Genomic DNA, 22,581 nt, shown 5'->3' on the forward strand with positions numbered 1-22,581 from the left:
AATCATTCATGAAAGCTTACTTTGATGGTAGTATTGGTAAGAGCTTCCTTGTCAGTGACATTGTCATTCATAACACTTAATGAAGACACTGACTGTGATAGGACCTCAACATAGGAAATCATATCAACAGGTGACAGATCCCCTGAAGTCTGTTTGCTTATCTCTTCCAGCAGATACAGTGGTTCTTTAATGTTGCTGATCTATAGACATAAAAATAGAAGTCTTTAAGCAAGTCGAACATGCAATGAATACATAAGTAAAAGAGAGTTCCTGCTGGAGGAGGTTTTCCTCTTATCCTATCTAAAAAGGCATTACAAATCACAAGCTAGAGAGACTATCAGATTATAAATAATAATTTTAGCATGGGCCTGTACTCTTGGGAACTGCAATACATTCTATTGTACCAACATTATTATATTAATGAAATATTATATATAATATTCTGTAAATAACCATGATAATTGGAAGAACCAACCACAAGTGAGACACCTCAAGTTTAGTTGTCAAATGATGGCCTTTGTTATTGACAGAGTAAACCATTTACCAGTAAATCAATGAAGATTCTCTAATCTGGTTCCATGTTTGTTTAATTAAAGTAACAGTCAATTAAATAATTGAAATACATTCTCCTGGCTTTCAATATGAAAGACGTCTAGATTAAAGGTTAAGATCAAGGTTTACACTTTTGCAGCTGTTTCAGTAGCCAGACTTTTTAAGTTTAATTGGTCCCATGGTGACAAAATAAAAGATTCATAAAGCACAATTTTCATATTAGAACAATATCAAAAAAGTTGTCCTCAGTTTAGTTTACCCTCAATATTTAAAACTTTAGCCCTTATGAGGAGCAGTGAGACAGAGAACGTAATCGGTCTGGAAAACATCTTAAAGATTGAGTTTTCCTGTAATACATATAGATAGTATTAAATTATTTAAGACTTTGGTCGACACGGTATTGATCCTGTGACGAGGGAATGGCGAAGACACTAGAATGGCAAAGCTAGCTAGTACACAGTTCCACTGTCCTGTGCTCTATGATTTATATCAGACTTGATGGAATGACCAAGCATTAAGAAATGACCTATCAAGGATCAATATTTTCCTTGCAGCTGTAAGTGAATTGAAATAGTAAGGTATGGGTGGATTGTGAATATGTTTCTTCGTGGGCAGTTAATGGGTAAATACCAATGATACAATATTTTATTTTACCTTTAGGGTGTTATATCATTAATGTACTTTCTACAAAAGAAATTGGATTTTTCATCAAAACTTGATCAACATATTAATACTTATGTCATGTTTCTTTATGTGGACAGACTAGCTAAATGTAAGATATATTTATCAATGTCAATCGCTGGAATAGTCTAAATTGGAAAGGCAATGCCTTAGTTAAACAGACGGAAAAACAAAATGGCCTTCGGCTTGGACATTTAACACCACTAGTCCATACATGCCAACAGTCCCTATATGGTCGGGACAGTCCTGATTGCCTAGCAAATGTCCCGTGTCCCGATGCATAAGAAGAAAGTCCCAATATTTACACATAGAAAAAAATTAATTTATTCTGCACAGTAGAGTTAGTGAAAACCACACGCTGTGCTCTTTGTGCGGCTGACACATCTGCTGATCACTAACTTACCGGTATGCAAAGGTAAGAACGCTTCATTGTCTGTGTTTACTGTCATGCTGGTGAGGTGTCGAGTTGAGGGGATACGTCTATTATTATCATGGGCAGGAGTGTGGAGTAGTGGTTAGGGCTCTTGACCGGAGGGTCGTGGGTTCAATCCCCAGTGGGGGACACTGCTGTTGTACCCTTGAGCAAGGTACTTTACCTAGATTGCTCCAGTAAAAATCCAACTGCATAAATGGGTAATTAAATGTAAAAATAATGTGATATCTTGTAACAATTGTAAGTCGCCCTGGATAAGGGCATCTGCTAAAAAAATAAATAACAATTATTAAATAATAGAGTGCTTTTTGCGTATGACCCCTCCCATGTTTATGATGCGTATAATACCCTCCCCCCCCCCCCCACCCCGAGGATGAGCGTCCCGCTGAACAGTTTCCAAATGTTGGCAAGTATGCAAGTTGGGCCTTAGCAGACAGTAAAGCCCTCTTCTTTGGTATCTATTTCTTAATTAGTCATGTATTGGTTAAACAGCTAGATAAACAAGTGACACAACCTGTGTCTACTTCAAGCATCATTTCTCCAGTTTGAACACTTGATGGAGCTTTTTAAATCTCTTGTGGCTACATTTATGTGCCTCATTGTCAGTCTAGAGAACTATGCATGACAGCCACGTTTAAAGAGCATTCATCACTTGTGCTTCAGTTACCAATATGATTGCAAATGAGGGTTTTGCAGAAGATACAATTTAACAACTTTAAGACGTTGACATGTTATCAGTTTGTTCTCAGCACTGGCACCCAATACAGTTTTAAGTCTATCATTTATGATGTCTTTCTTGTTTTCGAAGAACCAACATTTTCCGCATCATAGATTGGTATGTCATGTTAAGTATGAATCATATTGATCTCAACAATGTTATCAAAACTGGAGTACACTTTTATACTGCCTTAATGTCCCCTTCAATCACTGCATGTATAATCGTACCATGCTAAACTTCCTATCTGTGCTATACTTAATGCACATATGTACTATAATGCACATATGTCCTGAACTGTACCAAACAGTTCACATAGAAGATAATATTCATTTTACTTTTCAACATAGCAGTTTTCATTTCCATAACTCTCCATGATGGTACTTCTCAATAAAACCAGGAAATATTACTTTTGGTTTTCAAAACCTGAACTGTTAAGGGCCCGCATAAAAAAATGAAAATGAAACTATGCAAATATTTCCAATATAAATCAAAGTGCATTACAATAATACAACCAAAAGAGGGCGCCAAATGCACATATCATAATATTTCTGGGCCAAGTTAGTATAATGAAGTTTTAAGAATGTTTTAGTAGAAGCATGATATGAATTAGTAATATTACCTTACTTTATACTTATAAGATATGCAGTATGCTAGTGCCAGCATTGAAAAGAAAAGAAGAACCTCCATTTTCTATTGAGACTTTTATGCTACCCCTAAAGCTTTTGTTTAGTGCAATATGTTGGTTGTGGGTTTGTACAAAGCATGAAACAAACTCCACATTTTATTGAAATACAAATAAATAAATAAATAAATAAACACATTATAGCCTAAGCGTGATTTCTCTACCCTATATGTGCACATAAATTCAACTATATTACTTCATATGTACTTGTACATGGTAACATCAATTACTAACTTGTTTCCAAATAACAGTAAAATAATTACCTAACAATTAGATTGTTACACTGTATTTACTAGGGGTCGGTTTTATCAATACCCTGCCTGGATAGGCCAGGGATGGATTTTATTGGAGAATTGTATCGCACTTGGCTACCCTGGATAAAAAATATCAGTGATTTACATTGCTTTACTTACCAGCTCAAGTGTTTTGTTAATGGTCTCTGATACACATGTGCTGTTCAAATGACAGTTTTTCTTGGGGTTTTCTGGAAAAAGATAAATAAAGAATGGCATTTTTTTTATCGACAGCTTTTTTCAACAAATATAGAATACGTATCAGAAACAATCTTTTGAAATGCACATCAGAACAATATGCATATTTTAGATCATACTGTTTTTAGAAAACATGACATACCCTCTCGTCTGTCTTCTACCCTCTGCTCTAATTCTGTCTCCACTAATTTCTAATTGACTAGGTTGAGGTTTTACCTGTGGCTACAGTTACTATTCCATATCAATCATTATTATTTGTAATCTAAATAGTTTCCCCTGTCATGAGCATGAGATATGGTTCAGTTATCATTTTCAGTCATTTCCACCTTTTAGTTGCAATAGTCATGGCCAGCCCAATTCACAAAGCTTTAACTTGTGACATTTGTTGAGGGGTTTTCTTTTTTTTTCTTTTTTGATAGTCATGAAACATTCCAAGGCCACATTTGAAAAGTCAAGTCTAGAAGCGCTCAAACTGATCAAAACATTCTTTAAATAACTCATGAGTTAAAGGTCTGTGAATAGGGCCCAGGGCATGCAAGTGTGGTCACTGTTGCAGCATTTATCTTGGGGAAACTCACTGCTGTGATATTCACCATGTGAGTGATGTGAGGTGCAGCTTTGTGTTTGATTTGCTATCTCTATGTTTGAAGACATTCTGCCTCTGTACTGTTGCTATGGCATATATTATGATATTGCTTTGATCCCATAGTCTTGTATTAACACCTGCTAATACTGTATATTATATCAAGACCTGATAATATCATGTCTGTCACAATTTGTAGTCTGTGTTCCAGGAATTTATACAAGGCAGTTAAGCTGGGGATTCAGTGGGCAGTATGTATTATATGGTGCTTGATTAACATGGTTCAGGAGTAGAGACAGCCCCAGTGCTACGTTTCTTTCCCAGTGATACGTCACTTCCCTCTGGGTATAAATTCAATTTTTCCAGTCAGCCAACAACACTCATGCTGGCATCAACATCCCTCCACCTCCCCTTTTGTGCCTCTAGGCTTATATATATGTGTGCGCACCAGGAAGGAGGTCATATACCGTATCATTACACTGTTGTCATTTCCATATAATATCAGATCTGTTTATTAAATCATGTTTTGTCAATCTCCAAAACAATCATTAATAACACAGCTATACATGTGTCATAAAGGATGGTACACTAAATATTAGACAATTATTTATAATATCATTTAACACCCCTGGTTTAATTTAGGGTAGACAGCTTATCAATATGTAATTAATAAACTTACCAGTTCTCTTGTTTTTCAAAATGTAAATACCATACTTTTCAGTTCCAGGCAAAATATCAAAATATCAGGTTATTTTTATTTATTTATTTTTTAATTTATTCGTCGCCAATGGTTTTTACCCTGGTTTTCTCCCCAATTTGGAATGCCCAATTATTATTTTTATCCTGGTTCACCGCTGCAACCCCCCCGGCGATGGAAACGCGTCCTCCGAAACGTTTTCCTGCCAATCCGTCATTTTTCGCACTGCAGATCCACAGTGAAGCCACCAGAACTATAGTGCCGGAGGACAACACAGATCTGAATGGCTCCACTGCAGACAGGCAGGCGCCCTATCAGCCACAGGGGTCGCTGGTGCACGGTGAACCGTGGATTGCCCTGCCAACCTAAGCCCTCCCTACCCAGGCGGCGCTCGGCCAATTGTGCACCGTCCTCTAGGAACCCCCGGTCATGGTCGGCAATGACATAGTCTGGATTCGAACCTGCGATCTCCAGGCTATAGGGCGCATCCTGCACTCCACGTGGAGCTCCTTTACTGGATGCGCCACTCGGGAGCCCCAGGTTCTTTTTTAAAGCAATACTGTTATCTCCCAACTGAGATTTTATCTCATCTGAATATTACTTACACTTTACATTGGAATAACTGTATACTATAAAAATGTCACGCCAAATGCGAAAAAGGATGGTTGTGTGAATCCTTGTGGGATGGTAAATACAAGGAGCGTGGATGCTGAGGGATGCATTTGTAATTGGCTATATTCCAGGTCCATTCCGGCATGTACTCTCATCACGGGGAAATTCAAAAAGGCAATTATTAGAAGAGGACGTTTGGGAGGCCAAACCTCCATTTTCTAATTAATGGTAGTTGACCGTAACTGATACAGGGAGATTCCTAATTTCAAGCAAATTTGTGCCAGATGGCATTGCTCTCGGATTAAAGATAGCTCACTTGGAGAACATTGTATAACACTCTACAACCTACGTAAAACATGACTTTTATTAGCGACAGAGCATTCTATGGTGATGCATGAATAGCATGCCATGTATGTAGGTCAATGTCAATTTATTTTAATAAAGGATAACTGTAATGGAAAATTTAGTGCAACTGCCTGTTCTTTATGTCTAACTCTAAGATTGGATTTTAATTATGACACCAAAACCCTTATAGTGGTGTTAAGTAAGAACCAAATAACAAATCAACCAACAACTGTGACAAAGATGTTTGTTGCAATGTTATGTAGTGTTATCATTAAATAACTGCACACTTAATATCAATTTTATTATTAAGCTGCTATAAGGATAGCAGAGCCATTATTAAAACTGAGTAACGTATACCTTATCCAGGACTCGTTTGCAAAAGTTTGCAGGTGTGCTTGCAGATCTTTGGAGTATTATTTCAATTCACATTATTAAATTGCGTCCTCTTCATTATACAGGGAAATTCAACAACAAATATGTTTTTATTTTCTTCTCAACTAACCTGTACACACAGTACCGTCTTTAGGGTGAAAGAATACCTTCCCTGTGGATGGTAAGTAGCCTTTTCTACAAGAGCAGTCAAATGATCCCTTTGTGTTGTAGCACTCTGCAAAGCCTCCGCAGGGACTGGACGTTGTGCATTCATCGATATCTGCAAGCAAAAATGCACAAACATTATATGTTATAGTATTTTTCATATCAGTAATCAGTTTATGGAGGGTATTAAAAACATTTTCCACAAACATTTTCAGTCTAGAATTCAATTTAAACTATTGAACTGCTATCCTTAGCTTTTTATTATTATTTTTTTTATTTATTGAAAGTAAAACATAACAAAAACTATGATAAATATGCAATTATTTAATGTTAGCAGTTTTGTTGTTTTGTACTGGTGCAATTATCCACCCAAACATACATTCAAAAACAAATGGGTGACATTTATTTCACAAATGTATTTCCTAATTGTGTTTCTAAATACTAACTCTATGTAGAGATATCAATAATTTAATTAAAATTCACAAAGAGAATTCCTATTTTGTATTTACAGGACACTCGTGGGTGGCCATATTTAAAGCAAACTCATACTGATGCAAAGAAATGCTTAACCAACATTGATCACATTTTATTTTAAGGGAAACTTTTTTAGTTTATTAACTATTAACACCTAGCTTACTAACATGCAAACACATGTTTCTGTTAATTGCCAGTTAACATATAGAAACCTATTTACAAGTACATTTTGGTTGTCTACTAGCTTTGTCTTTGAAATACCTACATATCCCAAACGGAATTACAAAATACAAATGAAGAAAGATAGTAACAGATCGTATCAGTGATTATATTCCTGATCGTGCCAATAAGAGGAAAGAACATGGATTTTAAAACCTTGGCTAGCACTCGGGTTGAGTCATATTTCAACGTTCCTAATCAATGCAAGCTAAGATTAAAGTGTGTACAAAATCAGAATCAGAACTTGTGATTAATGTATGAAGAAACTTTTTGAAATCATGTTTATATTAATATTCATATTGATTTATTTAATTAGAATTGCAAATTTTGTGTATCTGCTGCCAAAGTTGCCTTCAATATGATAATAATAATACAAAAAGGTTTAATTACCACGACATTGGGTACCATCATTAGGTAAAAAGTCTTTCCTCCCAGTTGATGAGTAACCTGATGTGCATGTACAGAAATAACTCCCAACAGTGTTTGTGCAGTTTGCCAACTCTCCACAGAACTGGGTTGCATTTTTGCATTCATCATCATCTGTTGATACAATAAAGGACCAATATGTAAAGCAAATTTGCAATTTTTTTTTTTCACATAACCAAAAAAGTCATGATGATTGTAAGAGGGGAAGGAGCAGACAATCCTACCCTTCCAATCTTCAATCAGCTTGCTATTTAAACCCCTAGTCAAGCACCCTATTTTTTTTCATTTGCACTTTTTGCTCCACAGTCCCACCCCATCACCACTGCATCTCCCTTGGGGGGCAGGGGAAGCTCACCTTGTCTTCTTGAGGGCAGCTATCAGATAGACGGAGAGGGACGCCAAGCAAAATCCATATGAACCACTCAAGCACAATCGCACCTGACATTGCTCTTGTCCAGTGAATATGCTTAATAATGACTACTTTAACAGTATGAAACCTTGAAATATTAGAGAACTATCACATTGATACTGTTCATTTAAATATTATTTTCACATAAAATGACAGGCAACAGTTTGAGAAATTATTTTCATGATAGTACCTGAGCTTTGTGTAAACTGTGAAGTAAAATACTGGGCTTTTATGAAAAGAATTATCATTTTATAAAGAACAAAACAAATTACATTAAGACGTATTTATTCACGCTTTTCTCACACTTTGAACCAATTCTTAAGAGAATAGAGTTTCGAAAAGGAGAGTTTCATGGGAACAGTGTTTTAAAACATGCAGACAGGGGGTGTATCAAAAACAGTAACACATCTATTTAAAGTTGAAATTGGAAAATATCCACTCATGACTGAGAAACAAAACAGAATACGTGAAGTGATTCCATGGGGATCTCCTTTGTGTAGTTTTCCTCTTTTAAAACACTCTTCAGAAACTTTAAAACAACTTTTGTCTTTTCAACAGTAACACTAGAGGTGACTCTTCCAGGGGATGATTTGATCTTAAACTAAGGCAGCGTGTGTGTTCTAAGAAGCCGAGAACATTGTGCATATTTCCATTTTGCGCTTTCTTTTACGCAGCATCAAATCTAAAAATTCCTGAACATTAGAGTCACAAAATAGCAGCAAGGTATATTTATGTTGCTTTTTTTTTAACATGGATTACGAGCTATATAACCAAATGGTCCATATTGCCTGTGTTAGATGTTATTATATAGTATATATATATATATATATATATATATATATATATATATATACATATATACATATATATAGTGAAAGGTGCACTGTTTTAAAGGTTCGTAGCCCTTTTAAAAGCAGACCCAGAGACAGGAAATGAAGGTTTAAGGCACTTTTGTGCCATTTTATTATTTACAGAAAATAAAAGTTTGAAAACAAAAACGAAAACAAAACCTAACTCCATTTTGGAGTGCTGACTAAACTTCTTTTTACAGCGCTGACTGACATCGGACGGTTAAGCTGTTTACCGACCACACAATACAATTCTACACACTCCCAGGTTTTCACACTACCTTTACCAAACCACACAGGTTTTTGTTGCACTGACAGGCTCTTGCCATCCCACTGACTGCAGGCTGCCCCAACAAACATTTCTCCTTGATTTATATACCTGTCTGCTAATCACAGGCAGGTGATAATGATTACAGATTGGAGCCAGGTGACTCTCCTCCAAGCTCCTTCCTGTGGCATTCTGGGGGGATATAGTTCGTGTAGGGATAGTTTTCTATCTATTCAATACTAAAACAAAACTGAGAATCCTGTAACAACCTGCGCACGTTTAAACTGTTAAGAAGCACACTGTAATGTGCCGACACTTCAGATAAATAAATTCTGTGTAATGACCATATACCTTTATATCACTCAGTACTTAAAAAAAAAAATACAAAAATAATACATTGGGTAATGTATTACTATCACTGGGACCATTATACAGAACTCATTCATCACAGTGTTGTTGATTTCAGATGATGTGAACATGTTTCTCTTCCTCCCTGGTGGATCACGTGGAAAATGTCTATCCTGTATGGGATATCCTCAGCTTCCTCAACTGGGAGGCAAAAGCTTTGCCAGGAAACCTGTAACTTTCCCAAAACTAGCGGCTTCACTATTGCACAGAAACTTTTATAAATTCTCCCCCCAAAAAAGTCTGCTGCCGGGATCATCCCCTCAATTTTTTATTAGGTCAACTTATACAGTACCAATGAGTGTCCCTTTACTCTAGTCATCACCATGTCATCCTTATGTTGCTACTACTGACAATGTTACTGAAATACATTTCATCTGATAAAAAATCTGATAAAACTATGGTCTAGAAACCTGTTGAAAAACAGTTTTGTGTCAAATCTGCTGTCACACATGACATTACTAAAACAAACAAAGTTAAAAAAAAGCAACAAAAAAAAACTAACTCTAGCTTGCTGTACATTTATTTAGTCTTTTCTTACTCGTGATCTAATCAGTGACGGATCGAAATATCCTTGTTATATAATTAAAATATTGCTCTTTGGGTACCAAGCTTATGCAAATCAAACACCTAACAATGAGTCTCTTCAGTTATTTCTGTCTAAAACGCTTGGAAGGGTTTCATTTTAAAGATTTAAATTGATGCCAGTATTTTGATCTGCCCCTACCTACTGTAGATCAATTGAATAAAACCTGTAAACTCTTTCCGGACTCTATAGGAATGCTGGCCACCCACCCTTATACAGAACACCACACCACCTGCTACTGAAATCTATACCAGCTAGTGCAGTATTTCTAGTTTCCCTGAATCCATAACCCCTTGCCAATATGCAGTTAAAGCTAATAAACGATAAACGATAATATAGTACCAAAGGAGTTAAACGTGAAGTAATTGTATTTTTTTCCACCCTTGGCTTACAAAAACACAGGAAGATCATTTTGAGATTGAATGTAAGGAATGTCATGCAGGTGACAAGGTAAGAACATTTGACAAATAACTTTTTTTTTTTTTTTTTGCATTTTTTTATTTGGCTCAAAGTAGAACTTTCCAAATGATAAATCAACACAGAAGCCAACTGGCAGCAGATTCCCTCCTGTAGTTCTTAAATCTGAAATTTCCTCAGCTGCTCTGGTTGCCAGGGCTTGGTATGTTTAAACTGGAGATTTCACAGAGGATTCATTCCATATGTTAACTATATTCCCTTTTTCAAAGTACAGCTGTGAAAACATCACCATTTTGAGTACCTATATATCAATCCGCAACACTGGCAACTCCCACGCATGTATAATAAATGGACGCCAATCTCCTCTTATGAATCTCTTTAACCAAACACACCTACGTAATGAGTCCTGAGACATATTATTATTATTATTATTATTATTATTATTTATTTCTTAGCTGACGCCCTTATCCAGGGCGACTTACAATTGTTACAAGATATCACATTATTTTTACATACAATTACCCATTTATACAGTTGGGTTTTTACTGGAGCAATCTAGGTAAAGTACCTTGCTCAAGGGTACAGCAGCAATGTCCCCCACCTGGGATTGAACCCACGACCCTCCGGTCAAGAGTCCAGAGCCCTAACCACTACTCCACACACTTCTGAACAAATAGAGATAGATTCTCAATGCAGTGCGACCTAAACTGGGAAAGATTTCAATTCTGCTGAATTTCACAAACTGAAAATTGACTTTTAGGGGAGATTTTTTAATGTGAATTTGAACCGTGCTGTTTAAGAACGTACCGTTTTACCTAGTGAGGGTCATACTGTATAGCACTTGACATTGTATTTATACCACTTTAAATGACTCACCCATCCGGAAGAAAACAAAACAAAAACAACACCCTGGAGCAAAAACTAAATCTTACTTAAAGCTGGTTTCACAGACTCTTTAGTACTAGTTTGGGCATTAGCACTAATGGGGATAAGCATCAATTAAGGTATGCAAACTAAAATAAAATAATTAATTGCTTCAGTTTTTTTTTAATACAAGTCATCTTTTTAGTGTATATTGGGCAGTGCTAAATTGCCAAGAGTTTACTTTTTGCTATGAATAAAATACCAACATACATAATTTGCACTATTAGCGAGCGGTGATGAATTAATGACTGAGTTCGTTGAGTTGGCTACCAATTGGCACTTGGCTAGCTGGACTAGGTTTTCTACTTGTTCTGTTTTTTCTTTTTCCTTCCACCACTATAGGCATTATAATGTTGTTTTTCTAGCTGATGAGAAGCATAATCATTTTTTTTTGCCTCCAACAGATGTTAAATAAGGGCCCATTATTTGCAAAAGGTACAAAGCTACACAGAAGTTAAAATACAAATCCCTGAAGTCAAGTTACATTAGCAAAGTCTGCATTAAACAAAACAATCCCCCATTACAATTTCAGATATACTGAACTGTCCACTTCAGATTTCCAGATCATTAGAGAGGAAATGTATTTTTGCACATTTAATAGCCCTACGCTGTTGATTTTATACAATGTGAAGCATTATGCAGGTTTTCACGATGCCTACTATATTGTTTGTATTTAATTTAGTTATATTAATATTAATAATGTAGGATTTTTTTTACCTTTACCTTTTTATAAATCTGTTTGATTTGAAAGTCATAAATAATTCCATAAGAATCTCACGGGTCTATTTTTGATTTTTGGCAACTCATGAACATTAATATAGGCACTTGCATGAGTAATGCACCTCATTAATTCATGTTGTCATGTGAGGTGTTGTTTCGCTTAAGTTCTAAATGTCATGATAATGAAGCTTCATTTTCTGCATATCATTTCCCTAATGTCTATATTAGAATATATATATACAGTATATACATATATATACTGTATATATATATATATATATATATATATATATATATATATATATATATATATATATATATATATATACACACATAATTTTGTGACAACTTTTGAGCCGCATAAATTCTATATCTACATGAACAGTACAAATGCAAGTCTAAAGTGTACTATAGATTTTAATGAATCACATATACATTTTTTAGAGTTGGATGTTTATAAAGATGATTCAGGTTTATTACATACATCAATCTATAGGAAAGAAACGGACAGAAATACATTCCATCCTTGACATTTCATTAACAGTATTCCATACAGCCAATTTGTGAGATGAGACGTAATTGTGATGAGGATAAAGAATATTAAAAACAAGTTGAAATAATTCAAAAACATTTTTTAGAAAGTGGTTATGACGTTTCTAACATAAATAGAGCAATTAATCGTGCAGCTATTAAACCAAGATCTGATTTAAATGTTAAAAAAATTGAAGAGTCACCAATTTTTATGACTGATTTTTCAACACAAGCTCAAGATGTGAGGAGAATTATATTAAAGCATTGGAATGTATTACAGCGTGATCACACTTTAAAACAATTTGTGGAGACTTTTCCAAGAACAGTGTTTAGACAAGCTCGTAATCTTCCACCTGCACACCCGAGCCGTGAGAGCTCCAGGCCCTCATGGCACGGGTGGCTTTCCACTAGCAAGATACCCGAGCCTACCCGTACCGTGAAACAGCCTTGCAACATATCTGAATCTGGCTCTGGGCCGAAGCAGGCTGTGGGCGGGGTTATTGCATTTCATCATCACACTCAAGCAAAAAGGACAACCCCCAGGACCACAACCGGTAAATGTTTCTCTAACTCCTTACCTTTACATCGCGGGACACATAACAACACACATGTGACTAAAATACAAAATAAAATAACTCCCTCTGTATAATGCACATGTAGTGAAGCAAAAATGTAACTTTACATGAATTAACCATATATAAAGTACCATGTAATCAACACTATATATTTTTTTTTTAAAAAAGGTAACATACTCACTCATGGATTTTAATTAGCAGTTTTTAAACTATAAATAGCCTCAATAAACGGCGGTCGGGACTTCAATTTGAAGTGATAGACAACCAAACCAATTGCGAGAACGGTATCACAAAGTACATGGCTTGGCGGTCAGCCCCAAGGGAATTACAAATCTGGCAATTGTGCTGTGTGTGGCAACTCTGATTCATTTTGTCATCCCCACAGTGGAAAACTGTATCAAATAAAACAATTTATTAATTGCAATACAGCGTTTTCTGTATATACGCTAGTGTGTCCATGTGGAAAATCTTATGTGGGGAGGACAAAAAGAACATTAAAACAGAGAATTAAAGAACATAAAACTGCCATTAGAACTAAAAATATGGATTACGCTATGGCGAGACATTACATGCAAAGCGAGGTGGTGATCACTTAAACATACTTCTACAATGAGAATCATTTTGGATTTATACATTAAATACTTTGTACCCTTCTGGTTTGAATGATGAATTGGATTACATCCGCTTCCTATAGCAGAGTTCTTCCCTGTATGTATTTTAACACTTTAGAATTTTAGTGGTTTAATTATGAAAGTGTATTAATGACCAGGTGTTGATAATTTGTGATTAATTATGGATGATTGACAAATGTTTCTTGATGCACTAATGTGATTGTTGCGGTTTGAAAAACTGTTTTTGATTGGAACTAATATGTGTAATATGTAATATGTAACTCCTGAGTGAATTTGATGTGCTATCCTGATGAAGGCGCATTTGTCCTGAAACCGGTAGATCGCTATGTCTTTTTATATATATACACACACACCCCCAATTTCTTGCATATGCAGAGAACACATTTATGGCACACACTAAATATTTATATATATATATGTGTGTGTGTGTGTGTGTGTGTGTGTGTGTGTGTGTGTGTGTGTGACTTAAATGAAAAGCAGCTTTAAATGTTTTTGTGTTTTTCAGTTTTTTTATGCTGAATTCTGTGGTCTTGCTATTTTTTTCTGTATCAAAATTTACTGTATCACATTATCTGTACCTGTTTTAAGTACTTCCTTATTTCAAAGACATCGCCCAACTCCTTCTACTCTTTATATCATTTCTATATATTAGCAAGTGCACCCAGCTGTGTTAAAATGTGTGAGAATATATCCTTTAGAATCATGCATTGCATCACAAACTACGCCAGTCATAAGTAACACACGATGTAACAGGGTTATTGTACTTATGCAGATGCATTTTTGTTCATATCAACTAAAAATAGAAATCCACCCAATTCATTCTGTACATGAATATAGCGGCAATAAAACCATTTCTATTACCAGTACCTTAAAACAGCTACAAAAACGTCCATGCGGAAGCAATATACATTATTTTTTATAAATAGGTGCCACAGCCTATTTACGTTTGTGTCGTACTTTGTACACTTTCTTTGTCTGTTTTCTGACACCATTTTTCAACTTGCGTCAACTTGCCTGATTGTAAATGCAGCCCCTGATATACCTTACCCTATTGTCCGATGTCTGCTTGATCGCCATATACCAAGATGCAGAAATACAATAAAGATTATCCACTAGTTAGCTCTTTCTTTCCTTTCAATAAGTCTATCAAATCATTTACCACTTCTAACTCCCCCCCCAATAAGTCTTTATTATTAATCCGGGAAAGCTAAATGTTTTTTAGTTATTTATTTTTAAAGCTAATGTTTTTTTGGTTATTTATATTATGGAAGAGCAACAAACTATAACATATGATATCAAATCATATTACACTTATACAAAAGGTGTTGAGAGTTCTAGCATTGAATAACTTTTTCATAATCAAGCTCCAGAGTGAATACACATTTTGGAATCTGCTTTCATTCGTTTAAACCCAATGGCAGACCCAACGAAGCACATTGTTCCAAACGAGGCCACATTATCAAGCAGCTGCAGAGCTTGATCTAAGGTTTGTCATTCTCCAAATTGAGCTCTGTAATTTAGGTTTAAACAAACTTTCCATACAGTGTGCTTGCTATATAAACAGCGTACTCAATGAACATTTATGGAGTGATGTATTTGGGAATGGACGTAGAGAGCACTCGAAAGTACTTTGTGAATGGTGTATCATGGAGTATTATCTGTCGCTATACGTTTCCATATATTTTATTAATAAGGTATCATTGAATGATTTTAATTTATCTTTATTTTTTTCCCTCAACTGCTAGTATGACATTTACTTCCCTGCCAAAATAACCCATTCTATGGTCAATACAATGTCATATTGATATTGCTGACTGTATTGGTAAACTGTTTTCTGTATGTATTTTACTTTTTTATAAAAGTGTTGGTCATATATATATATATATATATATATATATATATATATATATATTTTATTTTTATTTTTTTTGCTGTGTCGGTAACTATAGCAAAGCCAATTGCTCTATATTGAATCCTAAGCTTCAAGCATGTGGTCATTTGGACAATAACACAGATATTGTTCAGCTTCCATGTTCTCAGGCAAAACAACAGCTTCCTTCCTTCAAATGATTACAATTTTGATTAGCAGAACAGTTCAAGGTAAAATAATAACACGGTTTCCAAACACGCTGGGCTGTCTTTAACCCCTACTGGGCAAAATATCAGATGTTTTTTCGCTGGGTCAGTTCTAAATAAAATCAATTTCCTTATCAGCTTGCAGCACACAAACGTCCTGCTTCTTTTGAACCCCCAAATGGATTCTGTATAACCGATGTTGCTGATTGTCACCTATTTGAAAATAGAGAACTCCTACTCCAGGGCTATCTTGAGATTTTTATTTAACATATACAATTTGCTGCATGTTTAATGTGATATTTTCCATTTGGGTTTTTATGAAAAAGTTTTTAGTTGTAATTAGTTGTTGAAATCATAATTCCTAGCTGTATTGCACAGACTCTAACATCTAAGATTATGGATCTCTTAGCAGATGCAGCTGTCAGTTCAAAAACATCAGTCTTTTCCCTTAAAGTATAAAAGTTCTATAGGGGTCTTGGGAAAAAGCTCACATCCCTCAATTCTTTGTATAATCCTTTCCAATCAATACAAAACATCAGTGCATTTGATCACAGGCAGATCACAGCATGCTTATTAAAGACCCTAGTGAGAAATCCTAGTGAGGAAAAAAAATCAATGTAGTGTAACTATAGAACAAACATAGAAACCACCAGGCAACTGAACATCTTTGTGCAAAATACAAGTAAAAGCGTTGCAAACAATAAAATGTCTGTGCCATTTTAAACTTTTAAATAAGCTAATACGAATCATTATCGTTAATGAACACACCTTCAATTACTACCAGCAGTCATGCGTGGTAAATGTCTGTTTGAAAACCTCATGTGGAGCACTTCTGTTTCCTTGACTCTGAGTCTGGGGAGAACCCTGTTTCTTATTTTAACTCAGAAACAGTTTCACAGTTTCTAAAATGAATGATAGAAACACATTAATACAGTCTAGTGTTCCAGCTGTGCTGCTGGCTTACCACAAGGATTCAGGTTCAATGATCCAGACTCTACTTCCCCTATTGGAGAAGGTCAAGGTGCCAGATCAAGAGAGCATGATCTGTTAGTTTTTATTGCAATGTATGCTACGCTCTACAGCTATGGCCAAATGTTTTGCATCACCTAGAATTTACGAATGAGACATCATTTAAATATATATATATATATGAACATAATTGAGATATTTTATTTAACATCATGTAATCAAAGAAACTACAAAATGATAACAGCAAAAGTCTACCAGAAGCCATAATAGTAGTACAGTGTTTCATGTTAGACTTCAAAATGTTTCACATTTTTCCATTTGTGTCAGATTTCGTTAAGTATATGTAAAACTACAAAGTTAACGTAACATTATTCAACAGGTTTCATTCAAATTAGATAGAATTCTGTAAGGTGCAAGACTTTTGGACATATATGTAGGTCCCACCTCAAAAAAACTGCCATTCATGACTTTTAAATAAAGTCTAATTGACACTGAGGATTTAGAGAACTTTTTTTTTTTTTTTTTCTTTAAATAGAATTGCAGTTATTATTTGTCTGTGAAATAGGATAATACGTGCTGGTTCATTTACAAGAAATCAAACAACAGATGATTAGCTTTCAAACCACAGGGTCTCATGTTCAGGTGAGAAGTGGAAACTGAAGTAAAGAAAGTTCCTCTTGCAGGTCAGTTCACCATCAGAAATTTAAAAAGCTGGTTTATTGATACAGTACATAATCAACTGACCCCATTAAAAGGTACCACATTTGTTACATCATAAAAGTCTGTTTTTTTTTTTTTGCTTTGCTGTGGTTGATCATATATTACAACGATATCCTGTGGCTTTGGTTCACGACACGTTGGTATATACTTGCACACCCCAAACTGATTTAGTTTATGATATGTTTTATGCAGGATGAGGTTTTTATTTAAAAAGAATATATCAATTACTGTTCCTGTTGATATAATGACACCACAGCAGGAGGTTAAGACTATTACTTTCTTTGGTTGTTCCATAAAGGGAAGACAAACAATGTCATCATTATTTGTTGCAGAGGTAAATAACTAACAATTTATCATGCAGAAAAAATGAAAGACAATACCATAGTGCTTTAAATATGTCAAGGCTAAAGTGATTTTAGATGGTTATCATTCCAGATGCATGGACCAAATCAACAAATAAAACTGGAGAATGACCCTACAATGAACTCATTGTATTGTATGAAGTCTCACTTTCTATAGTATTTCTGATTGTACATGCTTTCAATATACTAATTACTAAAGTATTAACATAATGATCAATTACTGGATGTTCTTGGCTTTTGTAAAACCCAGCTGAATTGTATTTCAATTGTATTGAAAAGTATTGAATCTCCATGTCTAATAATACAAATGCTTATTGTAAACGTAAACCCAAGCAATGTATTTAAAATTATGTGTTCTTACCTTTGCAAACTGTTCTCCCGTTACCTGTAAATCCATTTTTGCAGAAACAGCCATCGGATCCATTAATTGTTCTACAAGTTGCATTTGTATGGCAAGTATCACAGATGTTGGAAAATCTGCAAGGGTCCAGCAAACTGGACATCCATGCTGGTTGAAAACAAATGCATATATTAATAATGAATGTAAAAATGTATCAGATACTTACAATAACTGACAATATTATTAGCAAATATGTCATGTATTTTGCAGGTATTGGTTATTAACATATGAAACTAAGTATCAGTTTAAGCGGTCAAAGCAATTCAGGTTAACCACCAGGAAAGATATAAATAAACCCGATTAATGATATTGAAAAGCTTACTTACCCACTAAAATTACTAGTTTCATTGGGGACTTTAGTAAAGACTCCATTCTTGGGACGGGAAAGGATAACTTTTAGCTGAAACGCTCTGCTGGGTGACGTAGTCCATTTCCTCAAAGCATTTTCCTGTTTCTCAATTCCTAACCCTTCCATATCCTGCCCTTTAATCAACTTTTTACAAATATCAAACTGCAGGACACATCATCCCCTCAGATTCAGCCAGGCAAACAGTTGTTGGTGCAGTTATATAACCCTGCTATAAATTTCAGCAAAGTTGGTCACTGATCAGTACTGGACAGAGATGGAAGTTTGCTGGTATTCAGTGCTGGTTTAACAGAATCAATGTTGTTTGAAGAACATGTTGGTTCCAAAATATATTTTCTGAAGTGAATCGATTATTTTCTGCACTCTTAATTGAATTGCTGGAAACCTGTGAACCTATATGTTGTTCTTTATTCCTATCTGTTCTTTCAGCTCACCCGATGTTGCTGGCATTTTCAGCAGAGAAAAACATGCCTTAAAGACAATTACCTGTTCACTGATGTTGACCTAAAACTACAGTGTGATACACGGTTCATTTTACTCTTATGCTTGTTTGAATGATAGGTGTTTTTGCCTGTCATCGACGTTCAGTCATTAAGAAAACCATTCAGTCATTCCATCGTGGTGATGAAAACAACTTCCACAAACAGACTGTGCTTTGCAAACCTATCCACTGAAATACACATGTGGCTATACTCTGTACTGGCACCTAGCTGAAATATATATCTACAGTAAAGACAATGGAAGTCGCCAGTGAGTGAGTGTATCTTCCTGTTTCCCTTCTCACAGGACAGTGTGCTTATTGGGGAGTTTCTTTGCAGGCCTGCACGTTTTCAGATGTGATGTCTTTTATAGTGAGACTGATTGTTCAGTCTACAGGGAGTAGCTTCTGAATTCCATCCAGATTCTATTGTTTCAGTAACTCAAAAGTCCAGGCCAGACAAACACATAAATATCAACATTCTAAAAAGCGTGACTTTTCCTTTTTTTTTTTTTTTACATTCAAATCCTCAGTAAATGTGATACATTACAATTGAATATTGCAGGGATTATATAATCAAGTAGTCACAAAAGTTTTCTCCTCACACATTTCTTGACTTAGTCGTTCATTTCTAGTTTTAAGGTTGACAAATGACAAATCCACTCACACCAGTGGTTAAAGACAGTGATTGGTATGACTTGATTTTGGTCTGAGAACAAAGAAAAGTGTTGTGGCTGTGTCAGCTCCAGAACATAACATACTGACATTTTCAGATACTGGTTTGCTCCCTTAACTGTGCAACATTTACTTAAATTACAGACTTTACCATGGTGTGTCTTTATGTTTGGCATACACTGCTGTGTATGTTTTCAAATGATATATTTCTACTTATCTTTTCTTTTTGTTACTGTTATAATATTCTATGTATACATACATTGTATTGAATGCCCAAATGCCTGCTTTCTATAATTTGAATAATGTGTGCCCACTGCATGCTCCTTATCTAAACCCTCTTTGTTAATCACATAGTTGGCATAAAAATACAAGATACACCCATGGTTATTTCCCACAAAAAGAATAGGGTTGGTTTCCATGTAAACTGTTCCATGTTAACACATAAATAAAATCACCAAGTGTGTGTTATTCTAAGGCTTATCTTCAAAGACACACTTGTTTGAGGAACTTTGAACAAAAGGTCTTATCTTCAAAACAGTGATTTTTTTTTTTTCAAAAAGACTTTATAAAGTTTAACCAATTCAATGTGAAAGTAACTGTTGATAGAAATGTGTAATAAATCCAGTACATTACCTCCAGCTGATAAATACACAATAAGGCTTTAAACGACACCGTATTAGCACTCTTACTCCAAAGGACTTTCTTGGCTTTACCTTGTTAATTCACACAAACAGCTTTCTCGATTTGCAATACAGTTAAAACAAACAGAAAAAATGTTACAGTGTTCATATTATTCAGGGAATGTTCTGTTTTAAACATCATTATTTCTTTCTTAGCAGACACCCTTAAACAGGGCAACTTACAATTGTTACAAGATATCACATTATTTTTACATACAATTACCCAATTATACAGTTGGGTTTTTATTGGAGCAATCTAGGTAGAGTACCTTGCTCAAGGGTACAGCAGCGTCCCCCACCTGGGACTGAGGAGGCTGTGTGGTCCAGTGGTTAAAGAAAAGGGCTTGTAACCAGGAGGTCCCCGGTTCAAATCCCACCTCAGCCAGTCATTGTGTGACCCTGAGCAAGTCACTTAACCTCCTTGTGCTCCGTCTTTCGGGTGAGACGTAATTGTAAGTGACTCTGCAGCTGATGTATAGTTCACACACCCTAGTCTCTGTAAGTTGCCTTGGATAAAGGCGTCTGCTAAATAAACAAAATGACAATGCAAAACACACAGTGACTGTAATGGCAATAAACCCTCCGGTCAAGAGTCTAGAGCCCTAACCACTACTCCACACTGCTGACCATATAACATTTCAGAAATATTGCACCATTTTACACAATATTATATTAGTATCTCAAGTAAACCATGTTTATAACACTTGATATCCATTTAGAAAACTGACACAAATCAAAGAACGTCAATAATGTAATATAGTAACATGTTGGTTAAAACATACTTTTATGTTCGTAAAAGGATTGCTAACCCATGCAATAAAATGCACATCTTATTAGCAAAACCAACATTGGTCATATGCTTTTACTTTAAAAAAAATGCCAAACCTGTGTTGCCATTCTAATGGTCCAACTCCAATAGTTTAGCACCAGAGAGCCTACTGGTGCTAAATTATCAAACCCTGCCCTAATCAAGCCCCCTCCCCCGCTCTTCAATATTTTTCATGTTTTGTGTTACAGTAAATATTTTTAACAAAACGTACTCCATATCTAATCACACCCATATTTGTAATCATGCTTACTTGCTTTATATTTTGTAAAAAAGACATTCTGCCATGCCCCTCTCATCCATGGCAAGACTCATAGCAGCATTTCGATTTCTGTTAGTCATGCAAGATCTACAGTCATTCTTCACATATTTCATCACAGAAAAGCCTCTTTTACATTCCAAAAAAATAAACATGTCTACTGGTGCCAGAATTGAATGTTGCTGGCGCTATATGAGGTACCCTGGTACTAGAATTTAGCACCATAGTGCCAAATTTGGACCCCTGTAAAATATCCCAGGATTCTTATCAGAGTCCAGACACAAAACAAAGATTTTTTTTCATAAACGATACAGTAACTAATGCTGTCAATGCTGACAGAGCTGTCAATTTTAATTAACCATGTTAAATGAGTTGCAACCAAACTTTGTCAGTACATTTCATCACACATCTAAAATGTATTGGCCTTTAAAATATTTGCACACATCGCACCTATTTTGAGATGTACTGTATAGAGTGGTGCATGATGATCGCAGTATAGGAGTCTTAAGGGGAACGTTATAATTATGTGGCTACTCATACGACTTTGATTGATGTTAAGGATAAAGATGAAGTCAACTGTGTTGGAGTTTTATGTAAATATGTGGAATTTTATCTTTTATCTTGTATAACATTTGTAGAACTGCAGAGCCCTAGGTATCGACCGACCCCAGAGTGAGAAACACTGTTCTGTCTGCTTTGTCAGATGTGAGCTGTGCCTTTGTAAACCCTTAGGCCAGGTATCTTATTCCAGCAGAGACTAGTGTGCTACCTCTTTATAGTGCCAACTACTTTCACAGCACACAAGAGAGCACTGTGAATTACTCAAGAAGTTACTGAAGGAAACAATGAATAGAATTAAAAATAGTTTGAATAACAGCTCCCAGTACTGTAACAAAAAACAGGTTACCAGCACAGTTAAATAAGCTAGGCAGCTGTGTACAGGGCAAAGCTGTATGAAACCATTATTCAAATTTTAATATACACAGTTTATCTGCTAAGAAATG

At 35.4% G+C, this 22,581-nt stretch overlaps 1 protein-coding gene across 2 annotated transcripts in view; it reads right to left on the reverse strand.

Annotated features, from left to right (window-relative positions):
• Positions 1 to 19,319, reverse strand: part of adgrl4 (adhesion G protein-coupled receptor L4) — a 32,639-nt gene extending 13,320 nt beyond the window's left edge. The window contains exons 1-6 of one of the 2 annotated variants that reach the window (XM_059031869.1): positions 18,619 to 19,319; positions 18,254 to 18,400; positions 7,415 to 7,564; positions 6,297 to 6,446; positions 3,480 to 3,550; positions 21 to 200 (exon numbers count right to left, since the gene is read on the reverse strand). In XM_059031869.1, coding sequence (XP_058887852.1) covers positions 21 to 200; positions 3,480 to 3,550; positions 6,297 to 6,446; positions 7,415 to 7,564; positions 18,254 to 18,400; positions 18,619 to 18,664 — 744 coding nt within the window. In that variant the 5' untranslated portion in view covers positions 18,665 to 19,319. The remainder of the gene's footprint in view (positions 1 to 20; positions 201 to 3,479; positions 3,551 to 6,296; positions 6,447 to 7,414; positions 7,565 to 18,253; positions 18,401 to 18,618) is intronic. The other variant, XM_034017825.3, reaches the window with a different exon arrangement.
• Positions 19,320 to 22,581: the final 3,262 nt, after the last annotated feature.

The sequence above is a fragment of the Acipenser ruthenus genome, chromosome 10, assembly GCF_902713425.1.
Source record: "Acipenser ruthenus chromosome 10, fAciRut3.2 maternal haplotype, whole genome shotgun sequence".
Classification (NCBI taxonomy): Eukaryota; Metazoa; Chordata; class Actinopteri; order Acipenseriformes; family Acipenseridae; genus Acipenser; species Acipenser ruthenus.